General features: G+C 54.7%; 1 protein-coding gene across 5 annotated transcripts in view; it reads right to left on the reverse strand.

The window, feature by feature from the left end:
• Nucleotides 1–628: 628 nt before the first annotated feature.
• The window catches only part of ACY1 (aminoacylase 1), a 31533-nt gene continuing 15370 nt past the window's right edge, over nucleotides 629–16791 (reverse strand). For all 5 annotated transcript variants that reach the window (XM_030569438.1, XM_030569435.1, XM_030569436.1 and 2 more), the window contains 13 exons: nucleotides 15416–15480; nucleotides 13113–13217; nucleotides 11704–11798; nucleotides 10912–10988; nucleotides 10005–10094; nucleotides 9510–9566; nucleotides 9268–9341; nucleotides 8746–8795; nucleotides 8018–8162; nucleotides 7670–7738; nucleotides 7337–7416; nucleotides 3366–3426; nucleotides 629–2409 (listed from right to left, as the gene is read on the reverse strand). In XM_030569438.1, coding sequence (XP_030425298.1) covers nucleotides 2245–2409; nucleotides 3366–3426; nucleotides 7337–7416; nucleotides 7670–7738; nucleotides 8018–8162; nucleotides 8746–8795; nucleotides 9268–9341; nucleotides 9510–9566; nucleotides 10005–10094; nucleotides 10912–10988; nucleotides 11704–11798; nucleotides 13113–13217; nucleotides 15416–15480 — 1133 coding nt within the window. In that variant the 3' untranslated portion in view covers nucleotides 629–2244. The remainder of the gene's footprint in view (nucleotides 2410–3365; nucleotides 3427–7336; nucleotides 7417–7669; nucleotides 7739–8017; nucleotides 8163–8745; nucleotides 8796–9267; nucleotides 9342–9509; nucleotides 9567–10004; nucleotides 10095–10911; nucleotides 10989–11703; nucleotides 11799–13112; nucleotides 13218–15415; nucleotides 15481–16791) is intronic.

Below are 16791 nucleotides of genomic sequence, written 5' to 3' on the forward strand. Positions count from 1 at the left end.
TCCCCAGACCCTGCAAAGGAGCTGCTCTGCATCAGCCCACCGTAACCACTGGGCAATCGGCTGGCAGCCTGCTCCTTGGAATCTGTCCCATCCCCCAACAGGATGTCAACCTCCCTATGCCCAGTCATCCACCAGGCAGAGGCCTGGCCTGGTACATCAGGGTTTCTCTCACTCCATGACTGGCTCACAGAGGGGCAACAGGGTGCTGCAGGTAGGTGGGCAATGGTGACACATTGTCCTTGAGCATCAATCCCCTGCTGGTAGCCACCAGCCCCCGACTGCAGCAAGCTCCCGCCTGGGTGATGATGCCAGGGCCGCCCAGAGGAGGGAGCATGTGGGACAATTTGCCCCAGGCCCCGCAGGGGCCCTGAGAGCCCTGGCGGGCCGGGTCTTTTGCGGCATTTCAGTGGCAGGGGGCCCTTCAGTGCTAACAAAGACACAGAGCAACTGACGGGCCCCCCACCGCCGAAATGCCCCACAAGCCCTGGCCTAGCAGTGGTCCAGGTCTTTGGCGGCAGGGGGCCCTTCAGTGCTGCCGAAGATGCGGAGCGACTGAAGGGCCCCCTGCCGCCAAAATGCCGCCGGAAACCTGGACCGCCGCTGGGTGAGTACAAGTGCCGCAGCTCCCTCGCTTTGCCCCAGGCCCCCTGAATCCTCTGGGCGGCCCTGAATGGGGCTGCAGCCAGAGAGCTGGAGCTGGGGAATGGGGATCGGGAACATGACTCCCCCCTGAGGCTTTCTGATGTGCTAGAAGACACTTCTCCACCCCCCGAGATGGGGCCAGTCCTCCGGCCTGAGACTCCAGGGTGCCACACACAGCAGCCCAGCCAGGCATGTGCTCTGATTTGCATTCACCAATTCAGTGTGATTCATTAAGACAGCAATTAAACCCTCCTTGCTGGGCAGTGACAGTCTGGGGCACTCCGGAGGAAGTGCCATCCCAGCTGCTTTCCTGCCCCAGGGAATGAAAATTCATAGCATGGTCACACAGACAGGGGACTTGGGCACCCTCTCCCCCCATGGCCCTGCTGCTAGCCCCAGTATGGCTGGGAAACACCGACCCCTGCTGAGACAGACCTGCCACTGCCAGCTCAGAGCTGATTCCTGCCTGGAGCTTTCGCAGCAATTGGCTTTAGCCTCAACCCATCTTTGCTGGGCAGTGACAGTTTGGGGCACTCGGGAGGAGGTGCTATCCCAGCTGCTTTCCTGCAACCCCCCACCCCACGCACCCAGTGGTTTAATGAGAGTAGGCAGCAGGTACAAAGCATTGCCCAGCCAATGCTCTTAGAGCAGCATGCCAGGAGCTCGGGGGGTATGATCACCTGGGGAATGGAGGCACACAGAGTTCAGCTGACTCATTCAAGGTCACACAGGCAGTCTGGGCTAGATCCAGAAGTGGAACCCGGATCTCCCAAGCCCAGTCCAGTGCTTTATCCACTAGCTCACCTTGCTTTCAATGCCTACACATACCCACAGATACACCTGCTTCCAGATCCTCGCCCTGCCTGGGGCAAGTGGTGATGCTTAGCCCCAGGAGCAGGGAGAGCCGCTAGGCAGCCAGGGAGAGCCAAGGGGGCCCAAGGGAGGCGCAGGATGCCCAGGGAGTGCCCCATGGCCCTGGCCCATCCCTGGAGGCAGCTCTGCAGAGATCTGGGGCTGGGAGCAGAAGGGAGAGAGGCTCTGGGGCCTTGGAGAGGTTGGGATGGATAGAGCAACCCTCCCCCCACACTGCATAGACCCCAGGACCCAGACATAGGCCTGTTGAGAAGGGAGGGCTTCCATTGCTGCTGCAATGTGATGAGGGGGTAAATTCCTGGCAGGGGCACAGGGCACTCGAGATGTATTCCCCACCCCCAGTGCAAGCAATGGGAGAAAGCCTGGCATGTTGTGCCCCCAGGGGCAGCCTCCCCCTTAGCTTGCAGAGCCATGGGCTGGAAGTTGGACACCAGGTATAATTCCATAGGGCCCCCTGAATGGGTTCAGCGGACCTGGAGCACAGGAAGAGACACAAGCTGCCTCTTCCCTCAGACACAGCCGATGCCTGCCCCCCTAGGCTGGCACAGCTGGGTGATTCTGCACATGGCGCTGCCACCAAGGAACCCTGGAGTCCTGCCCACTGCCCGTCCTGCCCACCCCCAAGCAGCTGTTTCTTACCCCAGCCCCTGCATGTCCATTGCCCCCTGCCCCCATGCATTTTCACTCCCCATCTCTCGTTCTGGTATCCCCCACCCCTCGCTGTGCCCCTCAGCCCTCCACTGGCAGAGGGGGGACGCTGGCCAAGGAGGTGAGGAGGCAGGCGTAGATCTCGATGCCCCGCAGGAAAACCTGCTCGTTGAGGTACTCGTTGTGGTCGTGCAGCAGTACCGGGGTGTGGTTCATGGGGGAGAAGCCGAGGGCCGGGTGACCAGCCTGCAAAGCAGTGAAAGGGGAAGTCACTGCCACCACACAGAGCCTAGCGGCGGTATCAAACTACATGGAGTCCAAGGAGGGGGAAACCAGTGGGGGGTGGGGCTGGACTGAGCCACCTGCAAACAGGAGATCACACTGTGTTTTCCCCACCCCCACTGACATTCAACCCTGTGTAGTGCCCCCTCCTGGCCAGCCCTGGCATTACCGCATTCCCATCCTTCACTGTCCCTGGCCCTTGTCCCATGCTGGCCTGAACTGCTGGGGACCGTGCCAGAGTCTGCAGTGGGAGGTCTGGCTCATTCCAGCACGGGGGACTCCCATGCAGCAGGGCAGAGGTGGACAGCAATCTTCTCTTTTACCAGGTTGGCACTACCCACACCCCACATTCTCACAGCTGAGAAAGCAGCCTCCCCTCAACCATCCCTTGGCTCCTTCCCAGCCCCACTGCCTCAATACCTCCATCCCCATATATCTGAGACTATCCTAGCTGAAGCCCCCAAAGACGCTGTTTCTTTAAGAAGAAACAATGTTTGTAGTGAGCTGGGCACAAGACACTACTGTAATACAGTTAACCAATGGGAAGGATAATAATACAGCACATTTACAGAGCAGCACTAGCCGGAGACTCTCAAAGCACTTCCTGACAGCAGGTCAGTTCCCATTTTACAGGTGGGAAAACTGAGGCACTGGGGCGTAACCTGCTCTAAGAATTGGTGGCAGGAGCACGAATAAACCCAGAAGTCCTGACTCTCATGCCCACGCCAAGGCCATCCCCACTAGAAAACAGAGCAGACTCAGACACCAGTTAAATTAAGACAGAGAGCAAGAGCAAGAAAAAGGGGGGAGGGAGAGAGGCCAGAGGAGGGGATGGGAGAACCAGGGAAACCCAGCCAGAACCTGCAGGACAGGCAGTAGGCAGGGAAGAAAGCAGAACAGGGGGAGGTACCAGCACTCACTGCTCGGATAAAGCGGCTGTCAGTTGCGGCTGGAAAGATCTCACACTTCAACGTCATGTGCCTGCCAACAGAGACAGAGACCGGGTGAGCCATGCCCCCACAGTGCGGCTATTCTCTCTCCGCCACGGGGAGCCAGGGCCTGGTGGGGAGGCAGGGACGGAGGGCACCTCCATGTGGCAGAGCTGGGGAGGGCCATGTTAGCTTGTCCCTGCACCCCAGGCCTGGCTGAGAGGCATCCGCTTTTGCAGAGCTTCCAAGCCCCTAGGTGAGCGCAGCCTGCCGGCACTGTGCCAGCAGCGTGGCTGGAGGGATAGCCATTTGTCACAGAACCATAGAATATCAGGGTTGGAAGGGACCTCAGGAGGTCATCTAGTCCAACCCCCTGCTCAAAGCAGGACCAATCCCCAACTAAATCATCCCAGCCAGGGTTTTGTCAAGCCTGACCTTAAAAACCTCTAAGGAAAGAGATTCCACCACCTCCCTAGGTAATTCATTCCAGTGCTTCACCACCCTCCTAGTGAAATAGTGTTTCCTAGTATCAGAGGGGTAGCGGTGTTAGTCTGGATCTGTAAAAGCAGCAAAGAATCCTGTGGCACCTTATAGACTAACAGACGTTTTGGATCATGAGCTTGCATGGGTGAATACTCACTTCGTCAGATGCATGTAGTGGAAATTTCCAGGGGCAGGTATATATATATGCAAGCAAGTTAGAGATAATGAGGTTAGTTCAATCAGGGAGGATGAGGCCCTGTTTAGGCAGTTGAAGTATGAAAACCAAGGGAGGAGAAACTGGTTCTGTAATTGGCAAGCCATTCACAGTCTTTGTTTAATCCTGAGCTGATGGTGTCAAATTTGCAGATGAACTGAAGCTCAGCAGTTTCTCTTTGAAGTCTGGCCCTGAAGTTTTTTTGCTGCAGGATGGCCACCTTAAGGTCTGCTATAGTGTGGCCAGGGAGGTTGAAGTGTTCTCCTACAGGATTTTGTATATTGCCATTCCTCATATCTGATTTGTGTCCATTTATCCTTTTCCGTAGAGACGGTCCAGTTTGGCCGATGTACATAGCAGAGGGGCATTGCTGGCATATGATGGCGTATATTACATTGGTGGACATGCAGGTGAATGAACCGGTGATGGTGTGGCTGATCTGGTTAGGTCCTGTGATGGTGTCGCTGGTGTAGATATGTGGGCAGAGTTGGCATCGAGGTTTGTTGCATGGATTGATTCCTGAGCTAGAGTTACTATTGTGCGGTGTGCAGTTACTGGTGAGAATATATTTCAGGTTGGCAGGTTGTCTGTGGGCGAGGACTGGCCTGCCACCCAAGGCCTGTGAAAGTGTGGGATCATTATCCAGGATGGGTTGTAGATCCCTGATGATGCGTTGGAGACTCTGAGGGTATGTTGATTTGTTCCAGTGTTAGTGTAGGGAGTGTCCTGAGTAGATGGTGCAGTTTCTTAGTGTATTCCTCAGTGGGATCTGAGGGAAGTGGCCTGTAGAATTTGGTATTGGAGAGTTGTCTGGCAGCCTCCTTTTGGTAGTCAGACCTGTCCACGATGACAACAGCACCTCCTTTATCAGCCTCTTTGATAAAGGAGGTACTGTTGATAAACTGCACCATCTACTCAGGACACTCCCTACAGTAACACTGGAACAAATCAACATACCCTCAGAGCCCCGACCAGGGTTATTCTATCTACTACCCAAGATACACAAACCCGGAAATCCTGGACGCCCCATCATCTCGGGCATTGGCACTCTCACTGAAGGACTGTCTGGATATGTGGAATCTCTGATCAGACCCTATGCCACCAGCACTCCCAGCTATCTCCGTGACACCACTGATTTCCTGAGGAAACTACAATGCATTGGTGACCTTCCAGAAAACACCATCCTAGCCACCATGGATGTAGAGGCTCTTTACATAAACATCCCACACACAGATGGAATACAAGCGGTCAGGAACAGTATCCCTGATGATGCCACAGCACAACTGGTTGCCGAGCTCTGTGCCTTTATCCTCACACACAACTATTTCAAATTTGATGACAATATATATCTTCAGATCAGTGGCACTGCTATGGGCACACGCATGGCCCCACAATATGCCAATATTTTTATGGCCGACCTGGAACAACGCTTCCTCAGCTCTCGTCCACTCACGCCCCTTCTCTACCTACGCTACATTGATGATATTTTCATCATCTGGACTCACAGGAAGGAGACTCTGGAAAAATTCCACCACGATTTCAACAGCTTCCACCCCACCATCAACCTCAGCCTGGACCAATCTACACAGGAGGTCCACTTCCTAGATACCACAATGCAAATAAGTGATGGTCACATTAACACCACCCTATACCGAAAACCTACTGACCGCTATGCCGACCTTCATGCCTCCAGCTTCCATCCCAGGCACACCACACGATCCATTGTCTACAGCCAAGCACTGAGGTACAACTGCATCTGCTCTAACCCCTGAAACAGAGACCAGCACCTACAAAATCTCCACCAAGCATTCTCAGAACTACAATACCCACATGAGGAAATAAGGAAACAGATCAACAGAGCCAGACGTGATACCCAGAAGCCTCCTACTGCAAAACAAATCCAAGAAAGAAACCAACAGGACTCCACTGGCCATCACATACAGTCCCCAGCTAAAAACCCTCCGACGCATCATCAGGGATCTACAACCCATCCTGGACAATGATCCCACACTTTCACAGGCCTTGGGTGGCAGGCCAGTCCTCGCCCACAGACAACCTGCCAACCTGAAACATATTCTCACCAGTAACTGCACACTGCACCATAGTAACTCTAGCTCAGGAACCAATCTATGCAACAAACCTCGATGCCAACTCTGCCCACATATCTACACCAGCGACACCATCACAGGACCTAACCAGATAAGCCACACCATCATCGGTTCATTCACCTGCACGTCCACCAATGTAATATACACCATCATATGCCAGCAATGCCCCTCTGCTATGTACATCGGCCAAACTGGACCGTCTCTACGGAAAAGGATAAATGGACACAAATCAGATATTAGGAATGGCAATATACAAAATCCTGTAGGAGAACACTTCAACCTCCCTGGCCACACTATAGCAGACCTTAAGGTGGCCATCCTGCAGCAAAAAAACTTCAGGGCCAGACTTCAAAGAGAAACTGCTGAGCTTCAGTTCATCTGCAAATTTGACACCATCAGCTCAGGATTAAACAAAGACTGTGAATGGCTTGCCAATTACAGAACCAGTTTCTCCTCCCTTGGTTTTCACACCTCAACTGCTAGAACAGGGCCTCATCCTCCCTGACTGAACTAACCTCATTATCTCTAGCTTGCTTGCATATATATACCTGCCCCTAGAAATTTCCACTACATGCATCTGACGAAGTGGGTATTCACTCACGAAAACTCATACTCCAAAACGTCTGTTAGTCTATAAGGTGCCACAGGATTCTTTGCTGCTTTTAGTGTTTCCTAATATCCAACCTAGACCTCTCAAACTGCAGCTTGAGACCATTGCTTCTTCTGTCATTTGCCACCATTGAGAACAGCCGAGCTCCATCCTTTGGAACCCCCCTTCAGGTAGCAGAAGGCTGTTATCAAATCCTCTCTCACTCCTCTCTTCTGCAGACTAAATAACTCCAGTTCCCTCAGCCTCTCCTCATAAGTCATGTGCCCCAGACCCCTAATGATTTTCATTGCCCTCCGCTGGACTCTCCAATTTGTCCACATCCTTTCTGTAGTGGGGGGCCCAAAACTGGATGCAATACCGTAGGTGTGGCCTCATCAGTGCTGAATAGAGAGGAATGATCACATCTCTCGGTCTGCTGGCAATGCCCCTACTATACAGCCCAATATGCCATTGGCTTTCTTGGCAACAAGGGCACACTGCTGACTCCTATCCAGCTTCTCATCCTCTGTAATCCCCAGGTCCTTTTCTGCATGAAAGTCGTACTCACATGTCTCTGCAGGCCCCACTAAATGCTTTCCACCATGGGTCAGACTCCTCGGTGCAGGTCACTGTCTGATCCATGTATTTCTACATCAAAGGAAAGAGGGGAGAGGGTTAAATCTTCCTCAGGCGGGGGGGAGTCGAAGGGGGAGGCTGGGGTGGCAGCAGAGCAAGGCGGGAGGGAAGCCGAGAGGCTTGGGGGCAGCGTGGGGCAGGAAGGTGTGGGTCCAGCAGGGACGGGCTGCATAGGGAGGGCATGGAGGTGCCCAGCCAAGTTACACACACCAAAGTAGATTTCAAGGGGAGGCTCCGAGCCCAGTTCCTCAGTTCCCTGCCATACCTGGTAAAACTTACAGGTGACACCCTCTCCAGCTGCCCGGCACCAGACTGTGAGCTGCTCCTCAAATGCCTGCAGGAGAGGGGGCAAACCAACGGGGCATGAGCGAGGTGGGGGGGGTGTCCTCTCTCAGGTCCATGCCATCAGTCCTTGTTCTGCCTCTCTGATGCCTCCCAGAATCCTTTGTGCCACTGGGACATTATGTTAGCAGCGAGTCAGCATCAGCTCTACACTTCTGGCGGACGCTGCTGGGGCGATGGCTTGCAGATCGAGATCTCCCCCAAACTGGGGGAATGTGAACCCCACCCCCTCCCTGGGGAAACGGGACCCCTGCCAGAGTGGGCACTGTACCTGCAAGTTGACAGTGGGCGGGATGCGGATGTCGAAGGCGGCAGACAGCTCCGAAGGTACCACATTGAAGGAGACGCCCCCGCTCAGCATAGTCATGTTGATGGAGGTGACGTCGCCCAGGGTGAGGTGCTCGTCACATTTCAATCTGCGGGGGGGCGGGGGGTGTCACACCCAGCGTCTGTGATCTGTGTCTGTTGGAGCCTTTCACCCCCAACCACTCCCGAAGGAAAGGACTCTGCACCCTGACCAAGGGGAGGGCGGAGCTAGGTCCAGAGATTTGCCTCGCCTGGGCTGGGGCCATCAATGTGACATCCATGTGCACTGACACATGGTGCCAGAACACACATGGGTCATTGGGACAGACACGCTCTCTGCCACGTGGTGGCAGGCCCTGGATCCTGCGCTCACAACAACGCTCCTTGTGTCCTCTGCCCGGATCTCAAAGCGCCCTACTGAGATCAGTGAATTAACCCTCACGCCCCACCCACTCTAGGAGGCAAGTCAGGATAATCACAACCATTTCCCAGATGGGAAAACTGAGGCACAGAGCAGTAATATGACTTGTCCCAGGACACAGAGGGAGCCTGTGGCACAGCAGAGGACAGAACCCAGGAGTCCTGAGTCCCAGGTCCATTTGTGCATCCCTAACCCATCCTCTGGAGCTAGGATGTCCACTTTCTCTCTGGGGACCAAAAGAGCCACAAGTTTCAAGCAGCACTGCCTCTTACCTCTGCTTCTCACTCTCTCTGAACTGCAGGAGGGAGGTGATCACTCTGTTCTGTGGTGGGAACAGGGGGTGTCAGTGTCCTGACCAGCGTATTATAGCTACATCTCGGCTCCCCCAGACGCCTGCACCCTCACGGCAAGCAGCTCTGCCCTTCACCCAGGGCTTCCCAGAAACAAACCAACCAGCTCCCACACAGGAGCCACAAGGGGCGCTCTGACTGGGAGAGGCTGGGGCTGACGTAGCCAGGAGCTCCCCGACACAGCCATGGCTCCTGCCCCACTCCCCATAGTGCCCCCTGCTGGCAGAGGCTGGGGTTGGAATGGCAGGGACCTCCCCTGCACCCGGGAACTCTCCACTATTCCCTCCTGGAGAGAAGCTGACCGTCTCTCCCTTGGTGCAAGAGGACTGCAATTCACTCTCTGTCACACTCACTTGCCCTTCCTGCTGAGAGGGCAGGTGGGTGAAGCCAGGGTGGGTGACACCGCAAGCCCCTCACCCCCCAGAAGAGGGCGCCCTCTCTTACCAACTTCTCAGCAGCCGTGTTCTCAATGAACTGGGATCCATGGCCTGGGTTCCCCTCACATTTGACTTTAATCCCTGCAAGTGCCGATGAGAGGGGGAGACGTGTTAAGAGAGAGGGGGGAGGGGGAGAGAGAGAGAGAGAGAGTGGGTGAGCCTGGCACCCAGACACCACATGATGGGTATGTTAGAAACGCGCAGACAGACAGACACAAAACGAGGGGACATGTCCTGGACCCTACTCACACCAGACGCACTTCTCCCCGTAGAACACAGTGAAGGCGTCCGTCGGGTTGGCCAGGCCTGAGGGAGGGACAGAGAAGACAAGTTGCTGTGGTGGATGGCAGCCAAGCAGCCACTGCCAGCTGCTGCCGTGGCAATGCAACAGAGGAGCCACTGGCTGCCATTTAGGACCTGGGGAGAATCTGCCCCAATCAGGCGCCATGAGTGCAGATGGCCCAGCCGCTCAACGTCCCTCACCCATGGGACAAGGTACTTGCCAAGACAGGGTGCGAGGCTGGACTCTGGGCTGAGGGGATGTGCCTACAAAGGACCCTCCTTTATCCCCACTACCAACTCTTCATGCCTCTCAGCACATCTACCGCCTAATGGCCAGGGGGCCAAGCTCATTTCTGCAGAGGGGCCAGCAGCCAAGGCACAGCTCAGTCCCTCCCTGCCTGCCCTCCCCTCGCACGGAGCACTCCCACTGGCTCCTCCACCATCACATCCAAGGAGACACACCTTCATCCAGGGTGAAGCCAACGTTGAGAGCCTGAAACTCGGGGCGCTTCACAAACAGCTCCATGCCCTTGCAGCCCCCGACCTCTTCGTCTGCGCTCAGGGGAAGGACACGGAGTTAGTGGCCACCAAGCTCTGCTAGGCACCATGGCTGAGCCCAGCCCTCCCTTTCACCCCAGCTGGTGGCACAGCCAGAACACCCCATGGCAGATTGGGACCCGCGGCAGCTTCTGGCCAGTCCAACTCCCACAGCAGTCAGCTTGCGACCGATGCAAGGCGGAGGAAAGCAGCTATTTTCCCCAACGCTGGCATTTCCAGGCCCCAGCTGTCTGCCAGCTCATGGGAACTACTCAGCTAGCTCATGGCCAGAATTTATAAAGCAGGGCTGGGGGTAATGCTGAAGCAGTGGGAGGAAGGGCCACCATCAGTGCTTTGACCAAATGCAGCAGGCATTGGTGGGACTGAACTGGGGTCTGCAATCTCTCTAACCTACCCCATGTAACAGCTCCCTGCTCTTCTCCACCTCCATCCCCAGAGTTCTCACGCTGCCTTGCCAGAGCTCCCCATGACAGCCTAGAGACTGGCACAGAGTCACCCACTCCAGCCTGCCTTAAATGCAAGAAAGTTTGCGGAGCAGGGCTGAACAACGAGTGAGGAGGATACGTCAGGGCCTGGATACAGCCAGTGCTTTTCAGGCCAGGAGCTCAACATGCTTTACTCCCACCCATGAACATGCTCAAGGCTTGATGCGCTTGGTTTCTCCACGTGTTTCACTCCCAGGAACGCGCTGGTCAGGGGAGTCCCAAAGCTAAGGAAAAGGCAGAGCAGCTCCATCTCTAGCCCCACCTTCCCACCCTTTCCAGCCAAACTCTAGCAACCAGCTGGCCACGGAGAGCGGCCAGTCACTTACCGGGCACAAATGTCATGTGAACCGTTCGGGGGAAGCGCTTCCCCTCAGCCTTCAGCCTCCGGATGGCCTCGATGTACCTGAATAGGGAGAGACTGGTTAGGAAGCTGGTACCTGTGAGAACCTTGAGCCCAGGCAGTGCTCCAGGCTAGGCGTAAGATGCGTGGAGGGAGCTGTACCCCTAGATTGCAGCCGGCACCAGCACCCCTTGGTTTTCCCACACCCTGATCTCAGCCAAAGATTAAGGGGCCTAGTGTGGAGCAGGTAACATATTGGGTGTCCGGGAATAGGGGGCAGGTGTCACAGGGCTTTGGCCACCCCAGCCAGCCAATGCAGGGAGCAGAACCCCCCAGCCCTGTGCTAGTTATATGTCCAGGCAGATACAAGCTAGGACAGTATATAAATAACTAGACCTCGATGGTAAGAGGCATCTGCTGAGCTTTCAGGATCTCCAATGTCTACTGCATCACACAGCTATTGGCAGAGATTCCCATACCGGCCCAGCCTACCTAGCCCTGTCACCCGTTTCCAGCTGTGTCCAGCGGCTGCACAGCCGGGGCAAGGCACCCAGCATAGGACAATTCCAGCACACCTGCCCACTGATCTCAGGGGAGTTCCTCCAGATTTATGCCAGTATAACCAAGATCAGGATCTGGCTCAAGGGTTCATAGAGAGCATGAGTCAAGAGGGATGGAGCTGTGTACAGAAGGGGATGTTCAGCTCAGTTTGATTGCCCCAGAGAGGCAATGGTGAACTAAGACAAGACAGAGAATGGAGGAGGCCAGCTGCACTCACTGGATGGAGACACATTTCATATCCTGGGCTCCGCGGGCGTAGATGTTACCCTGAGAGTCCTTAAAGGCTTCAAAAGGATTGTGGGTCCAGTGCTCCTGCAGAGAAGAAACCAGCACTGAGTGTCATAGCAGGATTCCCCATGGGGAGCGGGCGCTGCCGGAGGGCATGAGCACAGTCTGGCTGGCTCGCAGCATGGTGCCCTGACTTTTCCATGAAGGAGAGGGGCAGGACAGGAAGCTGATCTCCCTGCACCTGATCCCCATTCCCATAAAAGAAAGGGACAGCACCCTGTTTGGGAGATGGAGAGAGGCCTGGTTTGGAGGGATGAAGCAGCACACGGGGCTGATGTGGTAGGTGGCACCTCAGCCATTAGGAGGTAGATGGTTTGGGAGGGGGCAAAAGGGATGGGAGTGTGATTTAATGCCAGCCTGACAGTGCTGGAGACCGAAGGGCAAGACAGACACAGTATGGGGAAGTCTGCCCTGCAGCTGCCCAACGCACTGCTGCCAACATGCCTCTGTCCAGATCTGAAGGGACAGGAAAGCAATAACGGACAAGATCAACCCCCACACATGCAACCATGTTAACAGGAAACGCCCTGGCCAATTTCAACAAAAAAGCAGGGCCCCCTGCAGTGGGGCTTCTCAGGGCAAATTGGACTCCAACACACCCAGTACAAAGAGCAGGTGCACGTCTAATCGAGTACAGTGAGCGCCTAATGCAGCACATAGGAAAACAGGACTTCATAGTAAGTAACCCCCAAAATAACAAAAGGTAGCAACTGAAGTTTGTGGTGGTGGATGGTGAGCGCCAGAGACCCCTCCTGGAGAATACAGCCAGATAAGCCAGGGATCTGATCAAGGGGCCTGCATCAGAACTTTATAGCCACAGTGCAAGAAGCAAACGAGGGAGTCCCGTGCAGAATGGAGACAATTTTAAAAGAATAAGGTGACAGGCTCTGAAGGCAGCACTATCCCACTGGGTGTCTTTTTCCATCGCAGCAGAGAGGCCAAGGGCTAAATGGGGCCTTGGACCAAACCAGCCTCTCAGCTTGAAAATTAGCAAACAGTGTGGGTGAAGGAAGGGGCAGCCCCAAATGGAAGCGGAAGGCATTTTCCCTGGACAGACCCCAACGCCTGCAACAGCACCCCTGACAAAGGCTCGCAGTTCCCCGCATTCTCCAGTAGGTGGCACTGTGTTTGCATTAACAAAGGGTGCAGGTGGCATTAACAGCCGCAGGTCCTCAGCAGAGATGGTCCAGGTTTCCCTCCAGCCCAGCAGTGCCCCTGGGCATCCTCCTGAGCTGCTGAGAAACACTTCCACTTCTCCTCTGGGAAAATAACCGCCCCCTGCCCACCCATGGGCAACAGCCAAATCCTGGCTGTGAGCCCCCCCGCACAGCCTCTCACCTCAAACACCGGCACCACATCCGTGTGCGAGTTCAGCAGGATGGAGCGGAGCTGCGGGTCTGTGCCCTGCCAGGTCATGATGGTGACAACCCGGCCCGGGAACACCTGCAAAGCAAAAGGGAGTCTGTCACAGCGGAAGGGCATGCTCCACCCTGCTGTGGGTCAGGGAAGCTAGGCAGACAGAAGGAGCTGACGGAGCAACCCCTGGGTGGGGAAGATGAGGATGGGCAGCGGGGTTCGCACACAACATGTTGTTGCAAAGGGAGGGGTTGTTTCACCTGGGAGGGAGCAGATTTCAAAGGACCAGAGCCTCCTCTCCCTTCTAGGAGGGCAGGAAAGAGGGTCTCACAAACAGGGTACTGGACTGGGAATCAGGAGACCTGGGCTCAATTCCCAGCTCTGCCACAGACTCCCTGAGCTACCTTGGTCAAGTCACTGCATCTCCCCAGTGCCTCAGCTCCCCATCTGTGCTATTAGGATTACAACTCCCTGCCTCAGAGGGGTGCTGCAAGGAATATATCCATCGGTAACTGCGAGGCACTCGGACAGAGATGGGGCCCTCCGAGCTTGAGAGATCCCAGGCAGAATGCAACCTCCTCCCATAAGGACGCCTCAACTACGGAGCGCTCCCAAGCCATATCCAAATGGTGCAGCTGGGAGCTTGAAGACCTGGAAGGGGATTTTGAGAACAGAGGGGAGTCACTCGATTAATGGCTGATAAAAGGACACACTTCTTCCCACGAGGCAGGGTCAGTATGTGGGACTCATAGCTGCGGAGGTCAGGGAGGCAAACCCTCACCCTGAGCAAGGACGCCAAAAGCTGCAGATAAGCTGAACCCCAAAGGGTGACCCAAAAGCAAGGAGCTCCTGGGTTCTCGGTCTACTAGGAACTGCACCAAGACTCCCCATTTCATTTCACTGAAGAGTCACCAGACAGCAACACCCTGGACGGCTGTGCCTGGAATGAGAAGCGCTAGAGAGGGCAGTGTGTTACCACAGGAGCCGGTGAACGAGCAGGGAATGCTCCGTACCCCCGGAACCATCCAATCCCCCAAGCAAGAAACCTTTAACACTGATCTTCCCCACCCCAAGGGCCACCCCAGAGGACATTGGACACAACTGATGACGGTTACGGAATCTCAGTAAAAAAAATCCAACAGCAAATGCCAGTGGCAGGAGGCCTTGAAAGAATACGGGCTCAGCAATCACTAAAACTATGGAAATCCAGGCATGCTCTGCATCTCCCAATGACGCAGGAGATCCAGCCAATACGCACACAACTGAGATCCCGTCTTCAGGGAACTTCCCCCAATTTTTCCTAACCCAAGTTTCTGCCAGTCAGGATTCATGCGCCCAGGAGCTGGGACAAGCCGCAGGGAAAGTTGTGTCACCCCAAGCCTCCTCGGAGGAATGTGACCTTGCTAAGTCCCATTCTAATTACAGCACCTACAGCCGGGATGGATTGACTCAAAAATAGACCGAGAACCTGTAATAGCAGATTAACGGGCTGGCCAAGTCTGCAGGGGATTACTGACCACACGGGATTTGTACACCAATGGCAAACAACCACTCACATCGTCACATTTTGCAGGGTCTCTCCTGCTATGAACGGGGGGAAGCAAACAAACAGCACCCTGGCCCGTCCTGGTCTCCCAATGCAAGGATCATGAGAAAGGGAGGGTAGCCTCTCCTTGCCCAGAACTCCCCCGAGAGCCAGCTAGAGTGCCATGCATGCCAATGCAGCACAGTGAATCTCTGGAGTAGGGGCCAGAGGGCGTGCTGGCGAGAGGACTCAAAGGCCTCATTATTAATATTAATATTGTTTTATATCTATACTGGCCAGTGCAGGTTGGGACAAAGCACATGGAGTGCACCAAGGAGCAGATAAAGGGCCAACTGCTGGTCTCACCAGTGGAATATGGAGCAACTCCACCATCTCCAGACTTGCACTGGGGTAACTGAGGTCAGACTCTGCCCCTGTGTATCTAGGACGGACCTATGCTTCGCTCTACCCAACAAGGCTGAGGTTTAGCTCCTGGTGGTGACCAGTGGCATAGAAAGGTGGATATAAAAGCGCTCGGTGAGGCGAAAGAGCCCAGACACATGGTAAAGGGGAGCGTCTCTGAGGTGGGACTTGGTGTGCTACCTGGCAGTGCTGGCAGAGCACTGTGACTGGAGCTGTGCTGTACAGAGGATACCTAGCGGGGGGCACCCCAGACACCCCCTGGTGGTTTCAGGCTTGGACAGATCGGGAATTAATTTCACTGTGGGGGCAGAGGAGTGGGTGGGTTCACTTTTCCTACCTCCACTTTCTGACACCCCAGGCCAAGCTCAGCTGCAATCCGCTCCAGGAACCGCACAGCCACATCTGAGAGAGGGAAAAAGCAGGAAAGTTACAGACATTCAGCTGGAATCCCCTTGCTGTTTCCTTGCACCTGTTGCATCTCTCCCATCCAGGAATCCCCATCCTGCACTAGGAAGGGGCTGTCTCTACATTCTAGCCCCTCCCATCTCATCTCCAGAGGCCTCTTGCCACAAGGGGGAACCCTTTGGAGCAGCAATGCTGCAAGAATGTCAGAAGCGCAGACTGCACAAAGGTCATCATGCTCAGGCTCCATCCAGGTGAATAACGTGCCACGCAGTCTGTGCGGTTGATAGGCAAGTGCCAGGTCTATACAGCCGAGCACACAACTCCCAGCACAGCGCTGTCAGTAACAGAACATGATTGCAGCACTAAAACCCAAGAATGGATGTATTAGCAGGCCTACCATCAACAATCTACTCATACTCAGCTTCTGCCACAGCTCAGAGATCTGCCACGGAATATGGAAGGCTCAGCTTCCTGCTCTGTGCACACTCTAGGACAACAAGTTCCTGATCTCTGGCTGGGGCCTCAGGTGCTGCTGCAGCACAATCATAATCTGCCACTTTAGAGAAACGTTGAACATAGTTAATAGACTTATCCCCCAAGGTTCTCAGGATTTTGTCAGGCCCCTAATCCCTGCTGCTTCTCCCCTCGCCCCATATGCCCCCTCAGCAAAAGTAAAAATCCATCTCCCCAGGAGGCGACAGGGAAGTCAACAGAAGTATTCTTCTGTGGACCTAGCACTGTGGATTTTTCACACCCCTGCGTGGCGTAGTTAAGCCGACCTGATTTTCTAGCGCAGGTCAGGCCTGTGTCTTCATTAGATCCTCAGTACAGAAGGGGAGGGGCTCTCCCATCACTGTAGTTCCTCTGCCTCCCCGACACACGGCAGCTAAGTCAACATCAGAATTCTCCCATCAACCCAGCACTGTCTACACTGTGGTTTAGGTTGGCTTTACTGTTGCTCAGGGGTGTGGATTTTTCACACCCATGAGCAACAGAGCTGGGTTGACCCAACTTTTTAGTGTTGACTTGGCCTATGGTTCAGTACCTTTGAGGATCTGGGTATTAAGCCCTTCTGTCCTTACTCAGGGAAAATACCCACTGAGTCAGAGTCAATGGGCCTTTTGCATGAGTAATGACTGCAGGATTTGTCCCCTAATTAGGAGCTATTTAATATTCCCAACTGAGTGTGTGTGTATTGGAGATGCGGGGCAGTTAATTACAAGTGAATTGAAAATAGCCAGAAAGAGGCTGATTTGGAGGTGGAAGGAGCTGCCAGTTTTCTCTCTCCATCCAGCAGTACCGGGATGA

This window comes from Gopherus evgoodei, chromosome 7 (genome assembly GCF_007399415.2).
Source record: "Gopherus evgoodei ecotype Sinaloan lineage chromosome 7, rGopEvg1_v1.p, whole genome shotgun sequence".
NCBI lineage: Eukaryota > Metazoa > Chordata > Testudines > Testudinidae > Gopherus > Gopherus evgoodei.